Source organism: Pochonia chlamydosporia, chromosome 4 (genome assembly GCF_001653235.2).
Source record: "Pochonia chlamydosporia 170 chromosome 4, whole genome shotgun sequence".
NCBI classification, from domain to species: Eukaryota; Fungi; Ascomycota; class Sordariomycetes; order Hypocreales; family Clavicipitaceae; genus Pochonia; species Pochonia chlamydosporia.
In genome coordinates this window covers 1,789,326-1,812,835 of record NC_035793.1, presented here as the reverse complement: position 1 = coordinate 1,812,835, position 23,510 = coordinate 1,789,326, and the positions used below count along the sequence as shown (strand labels likewise).

At 48.9% G+C, this 23,510-nt stretch overlaps 9 protein-coding genes across 9 annotated transcripts; 5 read left to right on the top strand and 4 right to left on the bottom strand.

The window, feature by feature from the left end:
- Positions 1 to 69: 69 nt before the first annotated feature.
- VFPPC_07977 (DNA polymerase epsilon catalytic subunit A) lies at positions 70 to 6,819 on the bottom strand (the record flags this gene model as incomplete). Its single annotated transcript, XM_018286756.1, has 3 exons — positions 70 to 5,957; positions 6,010 to 6,152; positions 6,212 to 6,819. 3 exons carry the CDS (start codon positions 6,817 to 6,819, stop codon positions 70 to 72), a joined length of 6,639 nt encoding a protein of 2,212 aa, XP_018143510.1.
- Positions 6,820 to 7,328: 509 nt separating this feature from the next.
- Positions 7,329 to 7,906, top strand: VFPPC_14334 (hypothetical protein; the record flags this gene model as incomplete). The annotated part of the gene is made up of 2 exons (XM_018292103.1): positions 7,329 to 7,596; positions 7,668 to 7,906. The coding sequence occupies 2 exons, from the start codon at positions 7,329 to 7,331 to the stop codon at positions 7,904 to 7,906; spliced, it is 507 nt and encodes a 168-aa protein (XP_018143509.1).
- A 371-nt stretch (positions 7,907 to 8,277) lies between these two features.
- Positions 8,278 to 9,141, bottom strand: VFPPC_14333 (hypothetical protein; the record flags this gene model as incomplete). The annotated part of the gene is made up of 1 exon (XM_018292102.1): positions 8,278 to 9,141. The coding sequence occupies one exon, from the start codon at positions 9,139 to 9,141 to the stop codon at positions 8,278 to 8,280; it is 864 nt and encodes a 287-aa protein (XP_018143508.1).
- Positions 9,142 to 10,120: 979 nt separating this feature from the next.
- VFPPC_14332 (aldose-1-epimerase) lies at positions 10,121 to 11,143 on the top strand (the record flags this gene model as incomplete). The annotated part of the gene is made up of 1 exon (XM_018292101.1): positions 10,121 to 11,143. The coding sequence occupies one exon, from the start codon at positions 10,121 to 10,123 to the stop codon at positions 11,141 to 11,143; it is 1,023 nt and encodes a 340-aa protein (XP_018143507.1).
- A 238-nt stretch (positions 11,144 to 11,381) lies between these two features.
- VFPPC_07976 (transcriptional regulator) lies at positions 11,382 to 12,620 on the bottom strand (the record flags this gene model as incomplete). Its single annotated transcript, XM_018286755.1, has 2 exons — positions 11,382 to 12,365; positions 12,429 to 12,620. The coding sequence occupies 2 exons, from the start codon at positions 12,618 to 12,620 to the stop codon at positions 11,382 to 11,384; spliced, it is 1,176 nt and encodes a 391-aa protein (XP_018143506.1).
- A 1,553-nt stretch (positions 12,621 to 14,173) lies between these two features.
- Positions 14,174 to 16,618, top strand: VFPPC_07975 (N-acetylglucosaminyl transferase component Gpi1; the record flags this gene model as incomplete). The annotated part of the gene is made up of 4 exons (XM_018286754.1): positions 14,174 to 14,308; positions 14,378 to 15,509; positions 15,570 to 16,031; positions 16,089 to 16,618. The coding sequence occupies 4 exons, from the start codon at positions 14,174 to 14,176 to the stop codon at positions 16,616 to 16,618; spliced, it is 2,259 nt and encodes a 752-aa protein (XP_018143505.1).
- A 1,780-nt stretch (positions 16,619 to 18,398) lies between these two features.
- Positions 18,399 to 19,693, top strand: VFPPC_07974 (tubulin-specific chaperone c; the record flags this gene model as incomplete). The annotated part of the gene is made up of 4 exons (XM_018286753.1): positions 18,399 to 18,447; positions 18,510 to 18,670; positions 18,756 to 19,430; positions 19,490 to 19,693. The coding sequence occupies 4 exons, from the start codon at positions 18,399 to 18,401 to the stop codon at positions 19,691 to 19,693; spliced, it is 1,089 nt and encodes a 362-aa protein (XP_018143504.1).
- A 176-nt stretch (positions 19,694 to 19,869) lies between these two features.
- On the bottom strand, positions 19,870 to 20,286 carry VFPPC_14331 (mediator complex, subunit Med9; the record flags this gene model as incomplete). Its single annotated transcript, XM_018292100.1, has 1 exon — positions 19,870 to 20,286. One exon carries the CDS (start codon positions 20,284 to 20,286, stop codon positions 19,870 to 19,872), a length of 417 nt encoding a protein of 138 aa, XP_018143503.1.
- A 485-nt stretch (positions 20,287 to 20,771) lies between these two features.
- On the top strand, positions 20,772 to 22,711 carry VFPPC_07973 (2,3-bisphosphoglycerate-independent phosphoglycerate mutase; the record flags this gene model as incomplete). Its single annotated transcript, XM_018286752.1, has 4 exons — positions 20,772 to 20,802; positions 21,026 to 21,378; positions 21,439 to 21,820; positions 21,885 to 22,711. The coding sequence occupies 4 exons, from the start codon at positions 20,772 to 20,774 to the stop codon at positions 22,709 to 22,711; spliced, it is 1,593 nt and encodes a 530-aa protein (XP_018143502.1).
- Between the last annotated feature and the right edge of the window lie 799 nt (positions 22,712 to 23,510).

Below are 23,510 nucleotides of genomic sequence, written 5' to 3'. Positions count from 1 at the left end.
CGTTTCTCATGCGCCCAATGATTCCTACGCCCAAGACACCAGTAATGCAGTATTCACACCATTAATGCATCAAATATCCGAAAACAGACCTTCAACAATATCGCTCAACATCCTCAGCCCATAATATTTGGCCACCTTCCTCATGACCTTTAACTTTCGGGTAATCTCCTCTCGAGACACAATCTCCTTCCACTCCCCACTGCATGTACAATGCTCCATTAAATCATTCACTCGCAAGGCACCACAACGAGCACATTTGAGATCCTGCGTTGCCCATTCCACCGTCCAAGACTCGACCATGCACAGCAATCTCTCTTCAATAGCAACACGGTCGTACTCTGTGCTGCAGAAACTGCATTGCCAGCCTCGGCCGTCATTTCCCTGCAGATCTTCATCTCTGCAGAGGTCCAAGTCACGGGCCATGGTGCAGCTGTCGCATGAGATTTGAACGAGCTTAAGACTCTCTGAGGGGTTTGTAAAGGTGCCTTCTTTGGAGAATTCTCGGACTTCGAATAATGCCAAGAGCTCCTTACGCAGTAGACGGGCTTCGAGAGTAATGTTCTTATCAAGAGAGAGTACTTGCATGAGTGACTTGACCAACTCTAGCATTGGGCCTCGCGGAGTCAAGTGAGAACCAGGCAGACTAGGGAAGCTATAGTCTTCTGCTAGTTCTGGGTGCAGGAGCTCTCGCCTTTGCTGACTTATCAGACCGGTGATTGCCCTTTTCAGTGGCTTCTCGTATGCCTTCCCAAGGATTATTTGATTCTCCTCGTTTTCGGCATTGCGGTTGGGCAGCTGTGTAAGGCGAGGGGTTGAGTCGGGATCATTGCCCGTAGGCCGTTTGAGGCTGTGCATGAGTTGTATAAACGCAATGATCCATTCCTGGAACGTCGGCTGCAGTCGTACAGGGAGAAAAGTGGCCATTTGCCAATGCATGATGGTTTCGAGGTTCTGTTCGTCTGCTTCAATGACCTCCTGGCACCCCTTGCCGCCATAGTTAAATTCGTCGTACCACACCAGGTAGTCCCAGTACTCTTTGATCTCAAGATCAATAAAGTGAAACAGGGGCTTACTCTTGATCGACTTGATGATGTACTGGCTGTAGGCAAAAGCATTGCCAACTTCAGCTTTCGTTGTCTGGAGAATCAAGCGGTTGGCATTCGCAAAAACAACCTGTGACCCAACTCGTCTGAAATCTGCCATGAGTTGCTGGAAGGCCTTGCGAGACATCATTTGTACGTAGTAGTGTAATGCTCTGTCGTACATGAACGAGTCTGGGTTCTCTACCCAACGGACAAGGTGTTGAACCAAAACGTCTGCCATGGTGCTACCTTTGCAGGCCTCTGCCCACCAGGCTTTGACCATCTCGCGCAGAACGAGAACACCAGCGTTGGCAAAGGCATTATCAGAAGCCAACGTTTCGGATCCATCGGCCGTCGGGTTGAACGACACCGAGTCTGCCCCCTCCAGTTCGTTGATGAGTGAAGAGGTCAGTATCGTGTTGATCGCAAGGTTCCGTACATCCAAGTCTATGCACACCGAGGCAAAAGTACCTGGATTATTGACATTGGGCATCTTGACAGCATCGAGAGGACCAAGGACATCATCCTTTTCATAGCCAGCGTGGTCCGGTCGAGGACCAGCTGACCACCAGAGAACGACTCCATTGGCCTGTAGACGACGAGCATAGGCAATATCGATCAGGAATCGAGGATCCTCCCGTTCCAAGTTACACAATGGAACATCACCATATCTCGCAAGTGCAGTAAGATGTAATATCCATGAGCCAAGGCCAAGATAATGACCGACAAGTCTGCGGGCAACAATAGCTTGCCAGCCAAGCGGCGGGAGGGAACTATCTGTTGCATTATACTTCAACGGCAAGACGGGGAATTCTCCCAGGACAGGAATGTCATGGACGAGCAGGTTGCGCTGTGAAGATTGGATCACCATCATTTGCGGTCGGACCTCGTCTTTTCGCATCTTTTTGACGACGTCGCTGATCTCTAGATGCGCTTTTCGGCGAGTAGACACTTGTGTTATCTTGAACGTGATCTTTTCCTGGTAGGCGAAGCAGTCTTGCCAGTTGGTACCGGCAACCTCTGCTGCCCGATTGGCTAACATTTCAGAATACAGTCTCGTAACATTGGGGAGGTCTTGCCCAGAGTCCTTGTTTTTCTGAAGGATGATGATGTGGCCCTGATCCGATGTAGTTGAGAAGATACCGAAGATCTGACGCTCACCAGCTGTGATGTGAGAAAGATAAATGTAAGCCAAGGGAGATGACTCCAGGTAAGTTCTAGTCTTTGCTGGCCGTTTCAAACCAAACAGATCAAAGCCCTGTTCTAGACCCTTGCCAAGTACTGCATTTTGTTTTTCATCAATGGTACATTGGTTTCCAAGGCGGAGCACAGCTCGAATGTTCAGTGGTACTTGTTTCTCGTAGACGCCCTCCACGCTAGGGTGGTTGAACAAAAGAGAGAATTTGGCTGCTTCATTGAAATAAACGTCCTCAGGAACTGTAAGCTTAAAGAGATGGCTGGAAGGATGGCCATTTGGAAGAGTGTAGTTGACTTGCTCTACCTCGCAGCCTGCAATGTCAACATCCGGAAGGTCGCTGCCCTTCAGATTGAGGAATACCTGCCGAGGGACGTTGACTTTCAGAGTATGAATTTTTGCATCAATCAAAACATGGGCAGTAACAACACCAGGGCTATCAGTGGCTTGCAAGTGTAGCAGCTGCCACGTATTCATGAATGTGATGTGTGCCTGTTTCATGAACGTCTGCTGAATATTGTTGCCAGTCATGCCTCGCCTGTCGCCGAACAGCTGCCTTCGGCGTATCCGCGCTTGCTTCTGAATTTTCCACTTTTGTTTCTGATATTTCAAGAAGGCGGGATAATCTTCAGACGGGTTTGGCATGACTTTAGGTAGCGCAGCCATGGGATCCGTATTCTCGGCAGGTTCTGGTGATTTGCGTTTTTGAACCGTTGGTGCTGGTTGCGAGGAGGCAATTGCTGTGCTTACTTGCTTTGGCTTCAGGAGTTTGGATCCATAGTCTTCCAAGTCGTCCATTCGTGGACCATTGAGATTCGTGATGTCACCCAGGGGTTCTTTAGCCAACAGGTCTGTGAGCTTCTTCTGCTTCATTTTGTCGTCCTTGATGTTGATACGCCTTTGAAGCCAGTCAGGGTGAGGCACTCGAGGAACTGGATTTCGGACCTTTTGCAAAGCAGCTGGGATTGTGATCAGTTTCTGAATAACTGACCCTAGACGCTCCAGATAGTAATCCCAATCCAGGAGGGCTCTCGGGTCAGTATCCGTGGGCTCCTCCTTGAGCCACTTTCTCAAGTACGTCCTTTTGATCGACTCTTCTGCTGAGAAGATGGCCACCGGAACAGCACGCTCTGTGACGGGTGCGTTGCGTGGCCTTGAACAAATGATGAATTTACAGTTTAGACCTTTATCCTTGACCATTTGCTCGCCCAAGAAGTCCGCGAGACGCTTGGCCGTGGTAATACTGGTGGATTTCTGCGAGCCATACTCTTCCAAAGTTTTGGACATGCTTCGGTTTTCCGAAATCAACTCCATGAGCTCTTCATCCGCCAAGGTTGACCCTTTGCTGTGGAGAACATCAAGCCATCGATTTGCAACTTTGGCAACAGCAGTGTAGCATTGCGTCAGATCCTCGCCTTCTAGGAAGAACTTGAAAATTTGCTGTTGGAAGATTTTGATGAGCTTGAGCTCACCACGTCTCTTCACCTCGAAACCCTTCAATTCGGCAAGACTACCATCGTCGTTGAAAACTGCATATCGCTTCTTTAAATTTTTGTCTTCTTCTTTTGAGGTCGGTAGAATCATTGCCTTGTACGGACCGTCGACTTCAAAGAAGATGGAGTTATCGCTATGAGTTTCGTACTTGAATGTCTTCTGGTCTACCAGTGTCTGATATTGGTGATTGGTGAATTTGTCATGGACAAGATGGTTCAACATGACACAAGGATATGAGATGGAGAGCTTCTTGCCGTTCCTCAACTTGAAGGCAAAGTTCTCGGGAAATGTTGCCGGCAACATGCACCAGATACCATCAGTGTCCAATTCCAGAGGTCTTCCCAAACGTTCCACGAGCTGTCGAGCCAGCTGGATGATTGTCGCTCCGGTCAAGCAGGTAACACCGGCCATCTCCATGGAATACCATCGTGAACCTTTCCTCATGACGTAGCCATAAAAGGAGTTTAGAATAACCTTGTGTGCCAACTGCAGAGAATCATACAAAATGATCATTTTCTTGGCAGAATCAACTTCACCCGCAGGCGCACCGGATGATTTGAGAGTTTCCGTCTTGCCCTTCCAGACTTTGGCCTTTCCTTTATAGTCGTATCGTCGATCACGGAAGTCTCGCACGGTATCAATATAGAAAGGATTTTCCCTTTGGCAGATGATGGCTTCTCGGACGATGGTAGTGGAATCATGGATCTTGTGGTATACCTTTTGTGAGTATATCTGGAGACGCTTTCGCACCAGAGCGGCCTGCTCGTCGGCGCTCAGGTCGTCAAATGTACGCATTGGCGCATGTGGCGTCTTTCCTGGGAACTTTTCATTTTCTAAAGCATGTCGAATCATGTTGTATTCGTCTCGCTTGGCAGGAAGATACTCTCCTCTCCAGGCCCAGGGCAGTCTTCGATCGCAAGTCTTTCCAGGTCGGTTGAAATCGCAAGCTGCACAATCCGACTCGTCAATCATGGAATCAGGTTGAAGTCGGTTTGTTGTCATGATATTGGGATACATAGAGGCAACGTCCAAGTGATAAATGAGTGGCCTTTCATTTCGGTTTGGTGTTTCCTTGAGCTTCATTAATCTCTGTGAAATTTGTTCCTTGACTTCATCGTAGTTTTCAACATCATCCAGTGACTTCTTCTCTTCCACGGTAATGACAAATTTTAGAGCGGCATCCAGGTCACGAAGCAATTCATCAACTGCCCCCGTGTCGACAGCGAAGTCCACGGGAATGTCAGCTCTGAAGACACCAGCCTCGATACTTTCGACGTGTCCTCCGACATATGTCTCTGAATCTAACAGATGCCCATCCCAAAAGGCTTCCTTGGGAGATTGGTGTTTGTTGGGAAGTACAATTTCCTTCTGATATGCCTGGACCATGAGCAACATCTCACACAGCGTTCCAGTTCCCTTTCTGAGGGTATCATCACCACCCAAGGGCAGGATGGTACACAGAGAGAAGATGAAGGGGTGAACGTATTTCATATACAGGAAATACGTAGCGACGGCATCAGACACTGAGTACTCGGCCAGTGTTTGCGGTCGCTCGCTGGCGTAGGGCGTCATCAACTCCGGATCAAGTTCATCCGGATCGTATCCCAGCTTGGCTACTGTTACAGCTTTCAGACCTCGAGAACCCTGAGGCAGATAAGAGTCACGATTGACCCAGTGGAAGCAGTCCATATGGACACCGTAGTTGCATTTGAACTGATCCTCGCTGTCTTTCTTCCACCCGATTTCTTGGTACATGTCGATACCATTGACGCTCGCTCTCGCTTCGACAAACGGCCAATCGAAAAAGTCACCGTTGTAAGTAGCGATAACAGTAGGTCTAGCTTCTTTGACGTGAAGAAAGAATCGCTCGATAAGAGCCTTCTCATTTGGTTCATTGAAGATCATAAATGGTCCTGGGTATTCTGGTTTGGGTGTGTAGTCGAAGTCTCCAATATCTTCAGAGATGATTTCTCGGTTTGTAATCAAGAATCCTTGCCCGTCAATCATGTATGAAATCATCATAATTTGGTCGATGGCTGCGTCGGGAAATTTTAACGGAAGCTTCGTGGTCTCAATGTCGAATGCTAAAACTACCGGATCCGCTGGAAGAGATCGGTCCTCGTTGGGCAGAATTTTGGTCACTCCGTGCTTCACTTCGACGTAGTACCATTTGCCAACTCGTATATCTGCCCGGGTTGTCAGTATGTTGGTCTATGAAATGACTTTTATCCAACGCACCCAAGTCTATCATTACTCTCACGTGATATGGTACATCATATTCGCGAATATCAACAATGTAGTCACTCGCCTCGGCGAATGAGTTGGTCGTTCTGTCATCAGTTCGTAAATCATCATCGTAAAGGTCGAAGTTGGCATTGGCTCTAAGCTCCCACGTTAGATTTCAATGTTCCTTTTAGAGTATCCTATTCTTCGAACTTACGTAGCAACTTCTGCGTATGCATCCATGGCATTCATATTCTTCTTGTTCTTCTCGGCCACGGGCATAATATCCCTCCTGGCAGCCATGAGGTCGTTGACATTGGCAAACTTGAGCTCCAAAAACGTTCGTCGATATCCGAGAAGATGATTAGGCATATTTAAATCATCCTTCTCTATTCTGCGAATAGTCTTGACGACACCATCGCCTGGAACTCGTTTGACCCATTCCTCAACCTCCGATTCGTGACCCCTCTTCACTGCAATAAGAAAGTATGGCTCATATTCGACAGTCGCTTTGAACGTTGCACCGTCATGTTCGATGAAGTAGCAGTCTAACGCCGCCCTTCCGCCGGGTATTCTCTCATCCTCAATGGCAGTGGGCTGAACATTCACAAGCCATCCTTCCTTCTTTTTTCCACTTTCATATCTTCCGAAACCGAAGTTCTCGTCTATCGTTTGAGCAAGCCTTGTACGCTCCCATTTCTCGTCTGCTGAAGTTCCTTCTGCTCGTGACGTAGCGGCAAAAGTACGTGTTCTTTGGCCGTGATATGCAGCTTTGCCACCCCGACGAAAGCCCTTTTGGGGCTTCCGCAAGCTTGTGTTGGGCATTGTGAGCTCGTCAGTTGTGGACGACAAGGAGCCTTAACTCGAGTTATGAAAGGTAGATAGCTCGAGCTAGGTGGACAGGTAGGGTCGTCATGAGGTATTGCGCTCTGCGCTGAAGAAAATCGACCGAAATATATTTGAAGTGTTTGTATGTGTCCAAATCGAGTGGAATTGCCCACCATGCACAGAGTCCTTCAGTCAATGGCTGACCAAGGGCAAATGGATTACTGGAGGGAGACGCGCCAGAACGCGTTGATTCGCGACACGCATGAGGTCCACTCAATTAATGGGATTTTTATAGAAGGTATCAGCCACAGTAGAGGAAGACATGACCCGCAACTCAGCCACACAGCATTCTATCATCGGTCGTTTGGATCACAAGAAATCAGAACATCCAATCGTCATCGGCACCCAATCGCAACCGCAACGACTTTACGACCAGTGTCTTTCCTACATTTGAATTCCTGTCCGATTAATTCATGACATCAATTGCACACCAGAGGTAGCCAGAAATGGCGCCCAACATCGAAAATGCGCAACCCGACCCAAACCAAAAGACCTTGCATGTCTGGTCCAAACCGATAGAACAACTGGAGCAGCCAGACAACCAAGGAAACGACAAGAATACAAATAATGGTAGACCGACAATCTCGGATGCAGTTGGCATGATTAAGACCGAAGACTTTGCGAATGTGCACAACACACCGTGCGCAAGACAAGGGTTCCTGACCGGTATTGCGACTGGAGCCGGCTTTGGTGGATTGCGATTTGTCTTGAAGGGTACGGAACATCCCTACTTCACTCTTCTTTAAACAATTGTTGAAGGATGTTACTGACATTTTAATGTGTAGGAAATGCTGTAAATGCGGCGAATTGGGCGGTGGGAATGTTCGTACTTGGAAGCACAGCGTCATACGAATACTGCCAGTACCTGCGACGGGCTGAACGAATACAGATGAAGCGGCACATTGAAGTGGTTTCAGAGAACAAGAGAGAATTAGCCAGAAAAGCGGCCGAGGAAAAGAAGGAACAGATCCGGCTGGAGCAAGAGCGGATAGCGGCACAGAAACCTTGGTACAAGTTTTGGTGACAGAAAGTCATCGTTTCTTGGATCATGTGTATAAATTGATGTACAACACAGAACCTTTATCAATGTCCGTAGATACCAAATACAAAGATTTCAATATTTGAGAAAACATAAAGTCAAGTCTGTCTTGTATTGAATGCCGTATATCATGACGACAACCATTCATAACCCGTTTTGCTGTCCGTGACACCGTCAAGGTACTCCTTTCCCCAAGAATTGGGCAGAAGAAGACTCCAAGCTCCCACGATCACACCACTTACGTGTGTCTGTACAATAAAAGAAAAACAGCCCATGAAACCTGCCAGCAAACGCCAAACTCGGTCATATCAATCATTAAAGGCATCCGCTATCCGCGTCATAGGTCATCATGTTACTCATTGTGTTATAACCGCCACATTCTGCCTTTCCGAATCTACGAACCGCACCCTTCTTGAAGGAGATCTTTTCTTGGGTCGAACTGATAGCCCCTCTTCGCCTCTTCTTCGCTGACTTCGTTTGGCCCTGGCTTCGCTCTCTTCTCGTTTCCGATACTCCGCCATCTGATGTCGCCTCCTCATGGCTCTGGCGTGGGCAATAGCTGGTGTTGGCCGAAACCCAACCCCATTAATCCCAGTGCCATCGTCATCCTCGTCATTTGGGTCGTATATAGTAATTTCATCCTCGTGCCACGTTAATGCTGCCCTGACTGGATCCACGACAACATCGTCGTCATCTTCGTCATACTCCCCAGGGACGATGGGCTCAGTTTCTTCCACAACGTTCTTCTTGGGCTTTTTGGGCGATTTCTTCAACTTTAATGGTGGTGTGCCTGCCCTTCTTCGTCGCGGTGAGTTGGTATCTGGCTCTGGGATATCATCTACTGAGGACCGCAGTCGAGCTGACAAGTCTCCGGTGCTGGTCGCGGCTCCTTGGCTAGAAACCTTCTTTGAAAGAGGTGTAGGTGACGCTCTCTGTTGCTGCAGATCTACCTCGGCAGCATCGGCCATTACTTCATCAGATCTCTGTCGTTTTCGTGCCGAATCTGGACTATCCCCGTCTTCTGCGTCGTCATTTACAACCCCGCCCCCACTTCCAAGTGCGAGGCCGCGAAACCGATGCGCAACCCTGGATCGCGGACTGCTGCTTCCATCCTCGGCGGATTCGGTCTTGGATAGATCAAAAGAGAATTTAATAGGACTCAGGGGAGTTTCTCCATCGCGTTTGCGTTTCGGTGTCGCCTTTGGTGAGGGGGTAGCCATGGTACGTGAATGGTGATGTAAAGATGCTCATTTGACCATGATGGTGGTGGTCGGAAGTCAACCAGTAAGAGAGGTGTCGGATCAAGGTCTCACTCTCACTCAGATCATGGGTTGTACATGTTTTGCGCACACCTGGGGAAAGAGCAACAAAGAAGCAAAAGGAAAACAAAACGGCCCTCAATTTGTCAAACGTGCCAATCTATAGTGACCTTATTACTGTAAAGGTGACGAACACATAATACGTATTGAATCGCCTCTTCTGTGACAGTTAGCCAGGTGTTCGTTGTCACTTCAGGCACAGCAACTTGGGTGAAGTGACGCTGTTTCATCCACGTTGACGGCGACAAACAACTGACACTCAACACATGGTCAGATCAAATGCTAGTCCAAACCATATTGCCCAACAAAAGGAACCATACCAGCGCAAACTCCTGCTGGTACCAATCTGGTCTGCCCAATCGGCTTTCATCTATGTGCGATGAGGTGCATGTCGATGCAATGTTGGCCACAAAGCCCCTCACCTCCAACGTGGTGACTTAAGCGGTCCAACAGAGAATCCTGTTTGAGCAGAGCAACAGATTACCTGACGTGTTTAGTGTAATCCAAGATGGAGCATGCATTCATAAAAGGCGGGTACATGCACCAGACTGTTCACCTCAAACCCTTCCATGTTAGCAAGAGGCATCTGGATTGAGGCGTTACTGGTTACTTCTACAGCCTGTGGCACCCTCATAATAGCCTGAACAGCAACTCACTTTCACGGCCAGTATATCCGTTCGGCCATTTATCCTTGATAGTGCCGCCTCACTTTGGAAGGCACAACTTGATTAATTTGGTCATTTCATTTATATATCCATCTTGAAATTCCATACCGAGTGCAAGATTTCATTTCGAGACACCTCCGAATTTACCTACTGTTTCCCAAACCATTTAGCTCACCACGCACACTCTCTCCCAACCCTCAACCACCCACACCATCATGACCGACGCTCCCTTCACCTTCCTGCCACTGGGGGCAATCATCCAATCCATCAAAGTTAAAGACACAAACATCGTACTTGGATTTCCCACCCAGGAGCAATATGTCCAATATAACACCCCATACTTCGGCGAGACTATCGGCCGAGTCGCAAACCGCATCAAAGGCGCCAAGCTTGACAATGTGAACGGCCAAGTCTACCCGTTGGCTGCCAACAACGGCCCAAACACACTGCACGGCGGCAACGTAGGCTGGGGCAAACGTATCTGGAAAGGCCCAACGCCAGTTGGAATCAAGCAGATCCCAGGAGTTGAGGGCCTCCAGGGCGGAGAAAGCGTCGCATTCACACTTGTCAGCGAGGACGGAGACGAGGGCTTCCCTGGCACGGTAGAGACGACAGTTATCTACACTGCGGGTACGCAGACCGTCAATGGGAAGGAGGTGCTCGTCCTGGGAATCGAATATGAAGCCAAGTTGGTGGACGGTGCTGACGAGACTCCCATCAACTTGACGAACCATTCGTATTTCAACCTCACGGGAGACGCCAACACTGACGGCACTGTCGTCACACTGGGCTCAAAGTTCCATTTACCCAACGACGAGCACTCTGTTCCTACAGGGGGACCCGTTCCCCATGCTACTATTGATACGACGAAACCATTCACGCTTGGCGCAACTGATCCCCAGGTGGACAACTGCTTCACCAAGACGACAGACCCGGCTTCTGTACCAATGGACACGCGCTCGCAGCCGCTTGCTCGAGACTTGGCTGCGTACCATCCTAAAACGGGGATCCATTTGGAGGTGTTGAGCACTGAGCCGTCGTTCCAGTTCTATACCGGTGACTTTACAGATGTGCCGGCCGTGGAGGGAGCTTCTGCAAAGGGGGGACGCAGCGCCTTCTGCTGTGAGCCTGGACGATGGGTAAACGCCGTTAATGTTCCTGAGTGGAAGAGCATGACCATGCTGAAGAAGGGCGACATATATGGCGCCAGGATTGTGTACAAGGCCTGGTCTGACTAGTGCAATATCATAGCAACGATTCATTGTTTGAATGAAACTTTTCTGTTTTCGCTAACCAGAAGCCTTATGAAAGTACAGAAATCAAACCGCAACTCTTGGTACATCGTTAGGCATGCCAAAAAGTAGTACAAGTAACTCGCGACCCTTTGCTTCGTGTCAAGCCTTGCTTTGAACAAGAAGCACCCATGCCCAGAGCCATCAACCCAGTCATACATAAACTCAGATCAAGAATAAATCATCAATCTGATTCGCTATCATCTCCAAGGAACGCCAGGTCGGCTTGAGCGCGCCTGCGCCTAGCCGCAAATGAAGTGGCTTCGTCATCGTCATCGTCGTCTTCGTCGGCTTTGACTTGACCAGCGTCTTCGACCTCACTGCCTTCGCTTTCCTCGAGTTTCAAAGACTTATTTTTACTCCGACTCGCACGACCGCCTGCGTCCATCCCCCACAGGGCGTTCATCTCTTGTGCGGCCTCAGCCTCAGCCAGGAGTTCCCTTGTTTCTCTAATCTCGCGCGCCTTTGCCTCCGAGAAACGACCGTCCATCCCTATATCCGCCAGCATTTTCTTGAGGTGCCGGATTTTGGCTCTCGCGTCATCCCCATATTTCTTGAGCTCATTGTGCCATAATTTTCTGATTCCACATTTGACTAATTGGGATTGAAGTCTCTTGATTTCCGCCTCGTTGGGGTCATCTGGTGTTGACTCGGTCGTCTTCTTAACTTTGGGTTTGGACGGTTTAGCAGACGAGTCTTTGCGCTCCTTCTTCTTTCGTTTTGGTTTCGGTGCCTCATCAATGACATCTGAGTAATCTTCTTCTTCGTCCACAGCCGGATTTGAAAGTTCGACCTTGATCGAAGACATGGCATCGTCGCCAGAATCATCGCCTTCGTCTATAGATGGTGATTTCTTTTGCGCCTTGGGAGCTGCGCCCTTATTTCCATCTTTCTGCTTCTTGTGTTGTGGAGACTCTTCGCCCATTTCTTTGTCCAAATCGTCAACGGTGCTAGACTTACGACGCGACGATGCTTTACTTGATTTCTGGTCTGTTTCGTCATCACTGCCCTGGGACTTCCTGTCGTGCTTCGTAGGCTTGCCGTTCTGGGATGTTTGTTTCTGTCGTTTCGGTGGGGAGGGAGCGTCTTCAGAAGCTTGTCGTTTGGTGCCATTCTTTGATTGCGTTTCTTGTTTTGATTCCGGCACCCAGCCCTCTAGTAACTTGTCCTGTTCAGGTGGTCAGCAGGTTGTGCTGCAGAGACAAAGGCGCCCCCCGCTGGTTGCACTTACAACATATTCTTTAATAAGGGCTTTACTTTTTTGTTTCCAATCTCCGCTCGAAAAGAAGCCATCCTCTAGGTCCATGGATTCTTCGACATGTTTTCGAACTTTATTAACTGTCGTCGCATCAGGCTCAGCGGTGAAAACCTGGTGTGTGCCGGTGATCAGAGCTTCTTCAAGCTCAGTTGTTGTTGGCGCCATTCTGGTTGCGGCCGCGTTTCAATTGATCAAGATGGTAAAAGTGGAATAGGCTCGATGGTATCAAGTTGCAATTATGCAAGCGCTGTCATATAACAGAGTCACTGAAGCAAGCCAAGTGATTATTGGGAGTTGCAACGCGCTTACTGTCTGATGCGCGCTGGAGAAGCTGTCGCAAAGGACGGAACATTTGAAGTCACCAATCGTGTGGAGATCCCTGCTCATGGGCAGCTGGCAGCTGGCAGCCGACGATATGTGGGCCCTGGTCATCAATCGTCACCCGTTTCTACTCCGTGTACAGGAGCAAGTTGGATTTGTCGCAAATGGATGCAATACTCCGTCTCAGTATGATTGGACCGACCTCCTGCCAAGAGTACGGAAGTGGCATTACCATAGGATATCAGAGACACTGACAGCTGCAGGTTTCTTTCAGCCTTCTGGCAAGTCATGGACCTCCCGTCTGTATGAACGGTGTGCAGAGTAGACCAAGCATAGAAACTTGAAATGCGAATTGAGCAATTCCTCTTCAGGGTTTCTCCCTTTCCAGCCAATTCGTGTACTCTTACTTTACTCTGCAGTCAGTGATGATATCAAGTAGAATTAGTTGTTGTCAATACGGAATAATATTCCTGACGTTCTGGTTGGTCGCATTCTTCTGGGAACGGAACTGAGTGCAAGCCAAGCTCCCAAGCCAGCATGACCTTGGATGGAGATTAAACTTGCCCCACATGTACGCCTTCGACACCACTTGGTCATGACAGGGATGGCCATCTGCAAATCCAAGCTCCAAGGAGAAGCCAACAACGCGCAGCCATTTTATCTGTCCGGCAGAGCTTTCGACATACTCGGTCAGTAACCAACAAAGGCCACCACTTGCTCTTTGGTGAAAGCGGCCAACAGGTTTCTGCGTAGTCGACTCGTCTCAGTCCCGCCCGGCCGCCCAGCAACGCCAAGCAAAGCTATCTTGCTCGAATCGCAAGCACCACTTTGCCGACAGACACCACCTCCCCCTCCATCATCAATCTCGAGACGAATAGCTCGTCTGTCCCTCCGGCGTGTTTTTGCGGCATGCCCTGCCAGATCCAATAACGCTCTATGCACCCATTTTCTATCCTCACCCTCGGCATCTTTGTAGCTGGCTACATTACCGCGCGCTGGGACCTCGTCACTCGTCTCTATGAGCTTGCCATCTTTGCTGCCGAATACGGAGTTGTGGTATGCCATCATTGACCCTGTCGAGCTGCAATGCTCAAATATATATATCACTGGCTAATAACTTTGTGCTGTGGTTGAACAGATCCGTGCTGCCAAGGGCGTAGTCGCATTGACTGCCTTGTTTTTCACCATATTCGTACCCGTTCTTTGGGTGGCCAGAAAGGAAACATTCTTGGTATGATTACGAGCTCCGATACGATGTATCATGGAATAATAGTATTGATGCGTTTTTCAAACTTTGCAGCATCCACGAGAAGCTGGGATTGCCGTATCTGCGCGAGAGCAACTTAGGAGACGCGGTTCCTTCTAAGGTTCCCAGCTCCTGACGAGGTGTTGTGGACATGGTAGAGCATGATGGCTTGATGCGAGTGTTCTGGCCGACAGACATCCGCAGGTCTGATCGCCCAGGCGTGGTTGTGGGCTGGCGGAATTCCACCTTGGACGTTTTTGTCGTTGCCATCTTGGATGATGTCGATGTCAGTCACTTCTCTCAACTAAATGTCATCCATGCCACCCGTTTGACTGAGCACTGACAACATTTTCAGGCCCACGAAGTCGAATTCCAACTCAAGCAGGGGACTTTCTTCAGGAGTGCGCCCCACTCGCCAGGTAGAATCTATGAACTATGTGGCCATTCATCAATGCACGTCCTTGGCGTATCTAATTCAACCAATTCTGAGGGAGTCGACCCGTCTTGGGTTTGCGCAATCAATCACCCATATGCACGAACACCAACCATAACGTGCGCCAAGGCGTCCAGTATTCAACTTATTCTCTACGATAGACCACAACCCAGGCATATGCAGTACATTTCTCTGGAACCAATTGCTCTTGCCTTGGGTGATAAAACATCCATGATGGATGATGCCAAAGTCGATGCTACCGAAGATCTGGTCGAACAACAGGAACGAGCAGGAAAAGAAATCAGGCGAAAACTGGTTGAGAAATTGAAGCAACACACCATCTCCAATCGAGTTCCTTCAGCACGAGACAAAGCGCTGCGCAAAATCATCAACCAAGTAAACTGGTCGTGGGAGTTGGAACAGATGTTACAAAAGAATGCATGGCGGTTGGGCCCACGACCAAAGCGAAGTCTCAGCGTATCTGAGCAAGTCATGGAGTCTGCTTCGACAATGAGAAACTACGTTCTCAGGCAGCTTTGGGCATTTTTTGCCGTGTATTTGTTCCCCACCATCCGAAAAACTTTTATCCTATTTCTACTCGGCCATCGCATAGCGGCTGAGATGCTACTCATTGTCTTAGAGTTCCGCATCAAACCAGGATATGCCGCTTTGAAGGACATATCAGCAACCGCACAGCAGATAGAAATCCGCCTTCAGCAGTTTTGTTATTGGCCAATGCAGTACTCGACATTACGACAAAGAAAGATGAATTGGGCGAGTGTCACTACCAGACACCCCGACTATATTCGGTTCTATAACAGCCTCTGGCTTGTCGCCAACGACGTCATTATTGGCATGGCGGTTGGCTCCTACGTCATTGAGCACTCTGACTGGGTTGCTGGCCAGATTGGAGATCTTTTGAGAACATACACTGTGGAGGCTCTGCAAAGAAGCATCTCGTGGCTAATGGGTTGGCCTGGTGGCTTGAAACTTAACACCGAGTTAGCAATGTTTTTGGGCGACTTGTTTTTATGGGTCATTGACTACTGGTCAAGTAAGTCCCCTACTATGTAGAGGTCTCCTGGTTCCGAAATGTTACTAACTAAGCTTTTAGGCTGCATAGAGACACTGACTCCTGCACTGCCAAACATTGTGTGGTTCATCGGATTTACTTCCTTTGCGGGCGCCAGCATGCCGCTTGCGATGTTTTCAGATCTCCTCTCAGCGTTGACGATTCACATTTACTCGTTCTACCTTGCTTCGGCGCGCATTTACCACTGGCAGTTGACGATTCTCCAATCCCTCTTCCACTTATTTCGAGGTAAAAAGCACAATGTGCTTCGAAACCGTATTGATTCATGTGATTATGACCTTGACCAGCTGCTTGTCGGCACAATTTTGTTCACGCTTCTATTCTTTTTGCTGCCCACGGTGGTTGTATTCTACCTTAACTTTGCTATTGCCCGGATGATTATAATATCCATGAAGGCTGGATTTGATACCCTACTTTCTTGTTTGAACCATTTCCCGCTATTTGCATTGATGCTACGGATAAAGGACGAGAGAAGGTTACCTGGTGCGTATATGTTGAATCGTTGGCTAGGCTCTATTCCGGTTACTGACATAGCTACAGGGGGCATTCGTTTCGAGCTTCGAGATACCCGGGATTATAGAGCTACAAGCACTAATACTACTAATGAGACCCCTACATCTATCATATACCTCAAGGTTAGTGTTAGAAGAACCCAAACCCAAACCCAAATCCACACCCACGCCCACGCCCAAGCCCAGATCGACGGCAACGGCAACCCACAGAATGCACATCTTGCTTACAGTTTAAATGCGCAGTCAATACCTTTGGATTTTGGAGCCATGTTCCATCAATATTCCCAAATGGCCCATCGCATTCGCAAACACTACCTCTCGCCGCGTGTGTTGCTGTGTCTCTTGACAGGGCAATTCGTCCCGCCTATCAATCGCAAAAACTTGTATAGTTTACAGTACAGCATGCTGCCGGCGAGACGAGCAACAGTTTGGGAGATGTGGCGTGCAGTGAACATGGAAATTCCACAGAAGAAGCCGTTCCAACTGCCGATAATACCCCCGTTGCCCAATGGTGGCAAGAGGATGGCGGGCAATGGACGCGCCAGAGCGCATTATTGAGTTTGTAGATGCTTTACTTTGAAATACTAAAAAGAGTTAACTCTATCTTTCCATCGCTATTCTATGTACGTCGTCAGCCAACGAGCCGTATGCGGAATCATCTGGAATAAGCATGTGCACGCCGTTGATAACTTAATATCAAACCTTTCTCACTTTGCGTTCAGTTCGTCCCAGCCTTCTTAAATAGTAGCAATATCCCACAACATTCCCCGTTCCAACCGTTCCAGTTACACGTTCGCTGATTATCCTCCACAACTCCTCATCAAAGTGCACCGTAATCAAAATCATCACTACCACTGCGCACCTACCACAATCACCAGTTCACAGTATCTTCAGCTCGCACAGATGGCACGAAGAAAACAAAGCAAGGAAAGTCTGGAGAGCTGGCACCAAGCTGTTCTCTCCATTCCAAGCGCCTCTCAAGAAGAACCTTCAAAAGTCGTCGACCCTCCCAGCACAACAACTGTCGTCACCAGCGTCACCGTATCCAACACTTGGGTCAGTTCCAAGATGGTCATTGGCCGGCATCCACTGCCGCAGTCAAGAGCCTGCCCGAGACGAGCGAGCAACAAATCGACAGACGACAAGAAAACACTACCAAAGAAGATGAATACCCCTAGCATCGTTGTCAGCACACCTGATGGGAACAAGTGGCAACTTGAGGATATGCCTGAATGGCAACGAATGGAGTACTCGGAAGAGGCACGCTCTCTCGCTTTCCAATGTATGAGAAGGGATCTCCTCAGCCCTTACAGATATTTGAAGAAGCAGGCGAGGAGAAGAAAGCAAAGGAGGAGAACGAGTGTTGCGTTGACACTTGATCCTCTGCCTGGGTGCAAATTGTGGGCTTGAGCAGTCCCTGGATGCAAATTGCATTTCATCATTTGCGAAACAAACATCTTGATATATCGATACATTTTACTGGCGGCAAGGATATTGTACACATAATTGCATGGCATCATTTGGAGGACATACCCTTGCATAGCGATATGCGACTTCGGCAGCATTCATTCGCACACGAGCAATTTTAGCGAACATCCTTCACCGCGACAGCTTTGGATTGAAACTGGGATTCTAGATTTTTTTCTCAAGAGAGGATAATGCTCGTTTGGCAGCATTGTGGATTTCTGGACAGTTATTGGCCTTGGCCCTGTCTGAGACGATGACCAAACATCTGCATACCACATGCGCATTTGGTCATCGCGAGCGCATACTTCTGCAGGGAACATGTCTTATAGTTTGTATTTCATAATATACAAACATGGGCTCTAATTACCTAGGTACTCATTTTTTTTTTGGTGTGAAAGGTGCTTGTCTGTGCCAAAATTAATGAAACAATGTAAAATACATAAGAAGGAGCAATGATGTCAGTGCCATCCCCCCATGTCACTAGCTTCCTTCCTTTGCACAGAACTCGGACGACTCCAAACACGGTAGTCAAGACCCCTCTTTTTTCAAGTGAACTGCACGTCAGTGTCAATGTGGGGTTCTTGAACATCTGACAGGTCAACGTCGCCGATGAAAGGTCGATTCATCGATTCAAAACCCGATTATTTCATTGATGCTGTGCGACCACATCCAACCTGGCGTTGATTTTGACAGGTAACAGCCTTTGTGTGTAGCAGCCTATCTGTGCATCCGATAACAACCGCAAGCTGTCTGGTGGACTCCTACTCCTTGCAAGAGAAGTAGTTGTACAACAAAAGCTCCAGCTTCAGTCTGACAAGGAAACGTAGGAAGGTCTTGATTCTGGCTGAGCAACCGGACAGCCTCTTCGATCATGGATCCGAAACAGAAATTCTATCGCCATTTCCAGGATTGTGTGGCAGGTCAGTTGTACTGATACCTGAAATATGCAACAGGCCAAGTCGAGCTGACTTTCTTATTGCAGAGCTCCAAGACCAAATAGATGAGTTGGAGTCCGTGTCAGCTGTCGCAGGGGAACGGCAGGAAGCCATCGACCATGTCCTCGCTGGCATAAGTAAGCTCCAGCACGAGGTCTCTGACGCAGCCGAGTTTACTCCCTCGTATGATCGGAAGCAGTACTCGGATGTGAGTGTTGGCAAGCCCCTGTCCTTGCTGTCTACTGTCTCTCGAACTTTTCTTTACACAACATGGAGCTAATACCTTTCAACAGACCATCAAGAGCCTCCAGGACAAGCTCAACGAGACTATAGCCAAAATCACACCCAGGTCCCGCTTCCAGTTTAAAAGATCCAACGCCGGACCACACGTTGACATGGGCGCGCCAGAAAACGACCCGCGCTTACATCCAGGCAGCCTATCTCGAAACACGCAGGGCCACGCGAAAGATGAACGTCAAGAGGCAGTTGAGGGCGATGACACAGTCGGCGATCTCCCTTCCGCTGCAGCTATTCGTGACTACAACGCCGAGCTTTCTCAACCGAGTACTCAATACATTAGGAAGCCTAGTTTCTCCATGGCCAGAAATATTGGCATTGCCAATCAGTCAAATCTGCATATTATTCTGCCGCAATCTGCAGCGAGAGCCACTGCATCTGGTAGCTTAACCGATTTGAGAGGATGTATCGTGGACATGTCTGTTCCGACGGCACAAGGGAAGCCGTTTCCAGGCTTGGCATTGAAGAATATTTCGCATAGCCTAATTATTGCCGGACACGTCAACGGACCAGTGCACATTACGGGCGTGTTAGATAGTATTATTGTGGTTACGGCACGGCAAGTTCGTATTCATGAGTGCAGAAATGTAGACATCTATCTACACTGTACTAGTCATCCCATCATCGAGGATTGCGCGGGCATGAGGTTTGCTCAACTGCCCAAATGTTATGTAGGTTGCTTTTTGACTGAACAATCTCTTCCACATATTCGTACTGACGTCACTCGCAGGCAATCCAAGGCGAGCCCGAGAAGGAGAACCAGTGGGACCAAGTTGATGACTTCAAGTGGTTGAAGGCGGGACAGAGCCCGAATTGGACGACGTTGTCAGACGCCGAGGTGTTGGATGAGACGATATGGACCAAGGTCGTACCTGGACAACCAGGTATGAGCGTTGAAGAGACTCTTGAAAAAGTTGGTATACCTCGCCATTGAGCCCGGGTCCAAGTTTCTTTCATCAAAATAGCATATCCATGTATCCAATATACTCCAAGTAATACCCAGTGAGGTTCGCACTCGTAAACGTCGATCGCTCTGCTGCAAAAGTTTGCCGTAATTTCGGCCAGAATTCCGTGTCTAATTGATATTGGTTTTGTACTTAATTGCACGTATCAGGTCTCCATTTTGACGTCAAGAGCAGTGCCGTCCTCATTGCCCAGCCTCACACCGCCTTGTCGTAAACTTTCCAGCAGTGTCCGCTGTTTCTCAATCCGGGCTTCCAGGTCCTTTATTTCGCGATTTTGTTCTTCGATAGAGCGATCCATGTCCGGCAGAGCACGAACCTGGGCTCGCGCATGCTGGACCTTGTGCTTCAAACCATCTGTCGCGCCGGGAACATCCTTGAACGATAGTTGTTGTCCATGAGTGTTAACGCCGCCCGGCGTCGCGCCTGTGCCGGTTGTGAGGCCGTTCGAGGACTGGATTCCGGCTCGAACCTTGGCTAGGACGATGGAGAGTTCAGAGAGAGCATCAAGATCATCAGGGGAGAGGGTGGATGGCAGAGCGAGGGGGTGTTGTTCCGCTGCCATTGTTCGTGAAGGGCCCAAGCAACGGTGAAGGAATCAGACGCACAGTAGGACCAGAATTGTACTCTTTCGTGGCGAATCAACACCGCAGCTTACACATGCGCATATGTATGGATTTGAACGTTGGATGGCTTGGCGTGGCAGCTTGTGGTACCTGGTCAACGGCGCTTATCGGGCATTCGGTCCTTCAAAATTGCCAGACGGACTGTGTCAGATAAGATAACGCACAGTATAATTGTGTGAGGTGGAGGTGGGGCTTTACAGTGCAGGCTACGCCCCAAAAATTTCGATCCCCTCGTTGAGGATGCTATGACATAGATGCTGTATGTAAAACAACACCCCACCATTGCTGGGACACTGCAAGTTACATCTCTCCTTCAAATTCACTCATCTTCCTCCTCCATCTCCAACTCAATTGAACATTTTTCTCCCTGAAAACAACCCTCACCCTTTCTCGATCTTGCCACAACATAACACCAGCTGTCATAATGTCCAAGACCGAGCAAAAGGCCTGCCTCAGTACGTCATCCCGCCCCGATCTCTTCAAACCACTGCCCCGCCATGAAACGGCTTCCTCAAGTCCTCCTGCTCCTTTGTCACCTCGACACGAGCGATCCAAGCAGTCCAACGGCCGCAAGGGAAAGACTTCAACCAATCTTGACTTCATACTGTTTATTTGCTACATTCTCTTGTATTTGGAGCTTGGGTGGCTAATTCTTTTGCTCTTGCGCTCCTTCAATAGTCGTCATTGACGGATGGGGTATCCCCTCCGAAGAGTCTCCCAAAGATGGCGACGCCATCGCCGCGGCCGAGACGCCTGTCATGGACGAGCTTTCCAACAATGCCGAGGGTTTCACTGAGCTAGAAGCCTCCTCTCTGGCAGTCGGTTTGCCTGAGGGTCTCATGGGCAACTCCGAAGTCGGCCACCTAAACATTGGAGCCGGCCGTGTTGTCTGGCAGGACGTTGTCCGCATAGATCAGACCATTAAGAAGGACGAGCTGAATGACAATGAAGTTATAAAGAAGACTTTCGAGAGTGCTGCTGCAGGCAACGGCCGTCTGCATCTTTGCGGTCTCGTTTCTCATGGTGGTGTGGTTAGTAGAGGCCCTTCCTATCTGCTTTAGTAACAACAGACTAACATGAGTTATATGTAGCACTCCAAGCAAGAACATTTGTATGCTCTCTTGAGAGCTGCCAAGAAATACCAAGTTCCTAAGGTCTTTATTCACTTCTTCGGTGACGGCCGTGATACCGACCCCAAGTCGGGCGCTGGTTACATGCAGGAGCTCGTCGACTATCTGAAGGAGGTTGGTGTTGGCCAGATTGCTACAGTTGTTGGCCGATACTTTGCCATGGATCGTGATAAGCGATGGGAGCGTGTCGAGATTGCGTTGAAGGGCATGTGCCACGGAGAAGGCGAGGCTAGCGATGACCCAGTTGCCACTGTCAAGGCTCGATATGAGCGTAATGGCGACAAGGACAGAGATGAGTTCCTGACGCCCATCATTGTTGGTGGTGATGAGGGAAGAATCAAGGGTAAGAAGAATGATGCAACTCCAAACGCTTGCTGGATACAAGAGGACTAACTTTGTCACTCAAGATGACGACACCGTCTTCTTCTTCAACTACCGATCCGACCGTGCTCGACAAATTACTCAGCTCCTCGGTGACGTTGACCGATCGGTTCTGGAGGACTTCAAGTACCCTAAGCTCAGCAAGCTGGTCACTATGACTACCTACAAGACCGACTATCCCTTCGAAGTTGCCTTTGAGCCCCAGCGCATGGGCAACGTCCTAGCCGAGTGGCTAGGCAAGCAAAACGTGGAGCAGGTTCACGTTGCTGAGACAGAGAAATACGCTCACGTCACCTTCTTTTTCAACGGTGGTGTTGAGAAGGTGTTCCCTCTGGAGACTCGTGACCAGGACCAGGATCTTGTCCCTTCCAACAAGTCAGTGGCTACGTACGACTTGGCCCCAGAGATGTCTGCAGATGGCGTTGCCGACCAGGTTGTCAAGCGATTGGGTGAACAGAAGTTCCTATTTGTCATGAACAACTTTGCTCCCCCCGACATGGTTGGCCACACTGGTGTCTACGAAGCCGCCATTGTCGGCTGTGCGGCCACTGACAAGGCTATTGGCAAGATCCTTGAGGGCTGCAAGAAGGAGGGCTACATTCTCTTCATCACTGCTGACCATGGCAACGCTGAGGAGATGAAGTTTGCTGATGGAAAGCCCAAGACGAGCCATACCACCAACAAGGTGCCATTTATTATGGCAAATGCGCCGGAGGGCTGGAGCTTGAAGAAGCAGGGTGGCGTCCTAGGAGACGTTGCCCCAACTATCCTTGCTGCCATGGGTCTCCCTCAACCCAGTGAGATGACTGGCGAGTCTCTGCTTGACAAGAACCTTAAGAGAGGCACTCAGTAAGCTGAGTGGCTCAATCTTTGCAAAAAGTTTGTTGTTTGGGTGACGGGAGTTGTGAGGATTACGGGATGGCGAGAGTCATGAGACATGAAGAGTGTAGACTAGATGATGAAACGTTGAACTGGGATGGAGTACGAATGAGCACGAAAACGATAGACATAACGATGCGATATGGCGCAAGATGGTTGCTACAGAGCAGATCTATAGAGCCCACATATGGCAGAAATATCATGAGATGACCTTATCCAGGTGCCTAATGCTTTTGATTTCAAGTGTTGATGTTTAGTTGCGTATGATATACCCAATCACATTTCGCACCATATATTCCAGGAATACATGACAGCTCTATAAATGAGCTAATCTACATTCTAGCCTGCATCAAACATTTGGAAAGTTTAACACTTCCCTTTGCGGTTTGGAACATTGTCATGCAGCCAAATCATCAAAAAAGATTAATTACACCCCACACGAGGAGGTGGCTGGATATGCTCAAGTCTGCAGATACGGGCAAAGCTAGATTGCAAATTGGACTAAATGTCGTCTGCAAGGTGAGTACGGACTGCCGATAGCGCAGATTTGACTGATGTTAGATCTGGACTACTGATGCGGCAGATCTGGATCGTGTCGCAAGGGCGTGTGGTTTTGATAAGGTGGCTGGCGGTGGGCGTGTCTACCACGTTGTTCTTGTATGGGCGAGTATGCAAATTCGTTGTTTTTTATTGTGCGTGCGTTCGGGTTCGCCGATGAGCACACGTTGAAGTCTATGATACTTCGAAAGTTTTGTTTACCTCATGATTGCTGG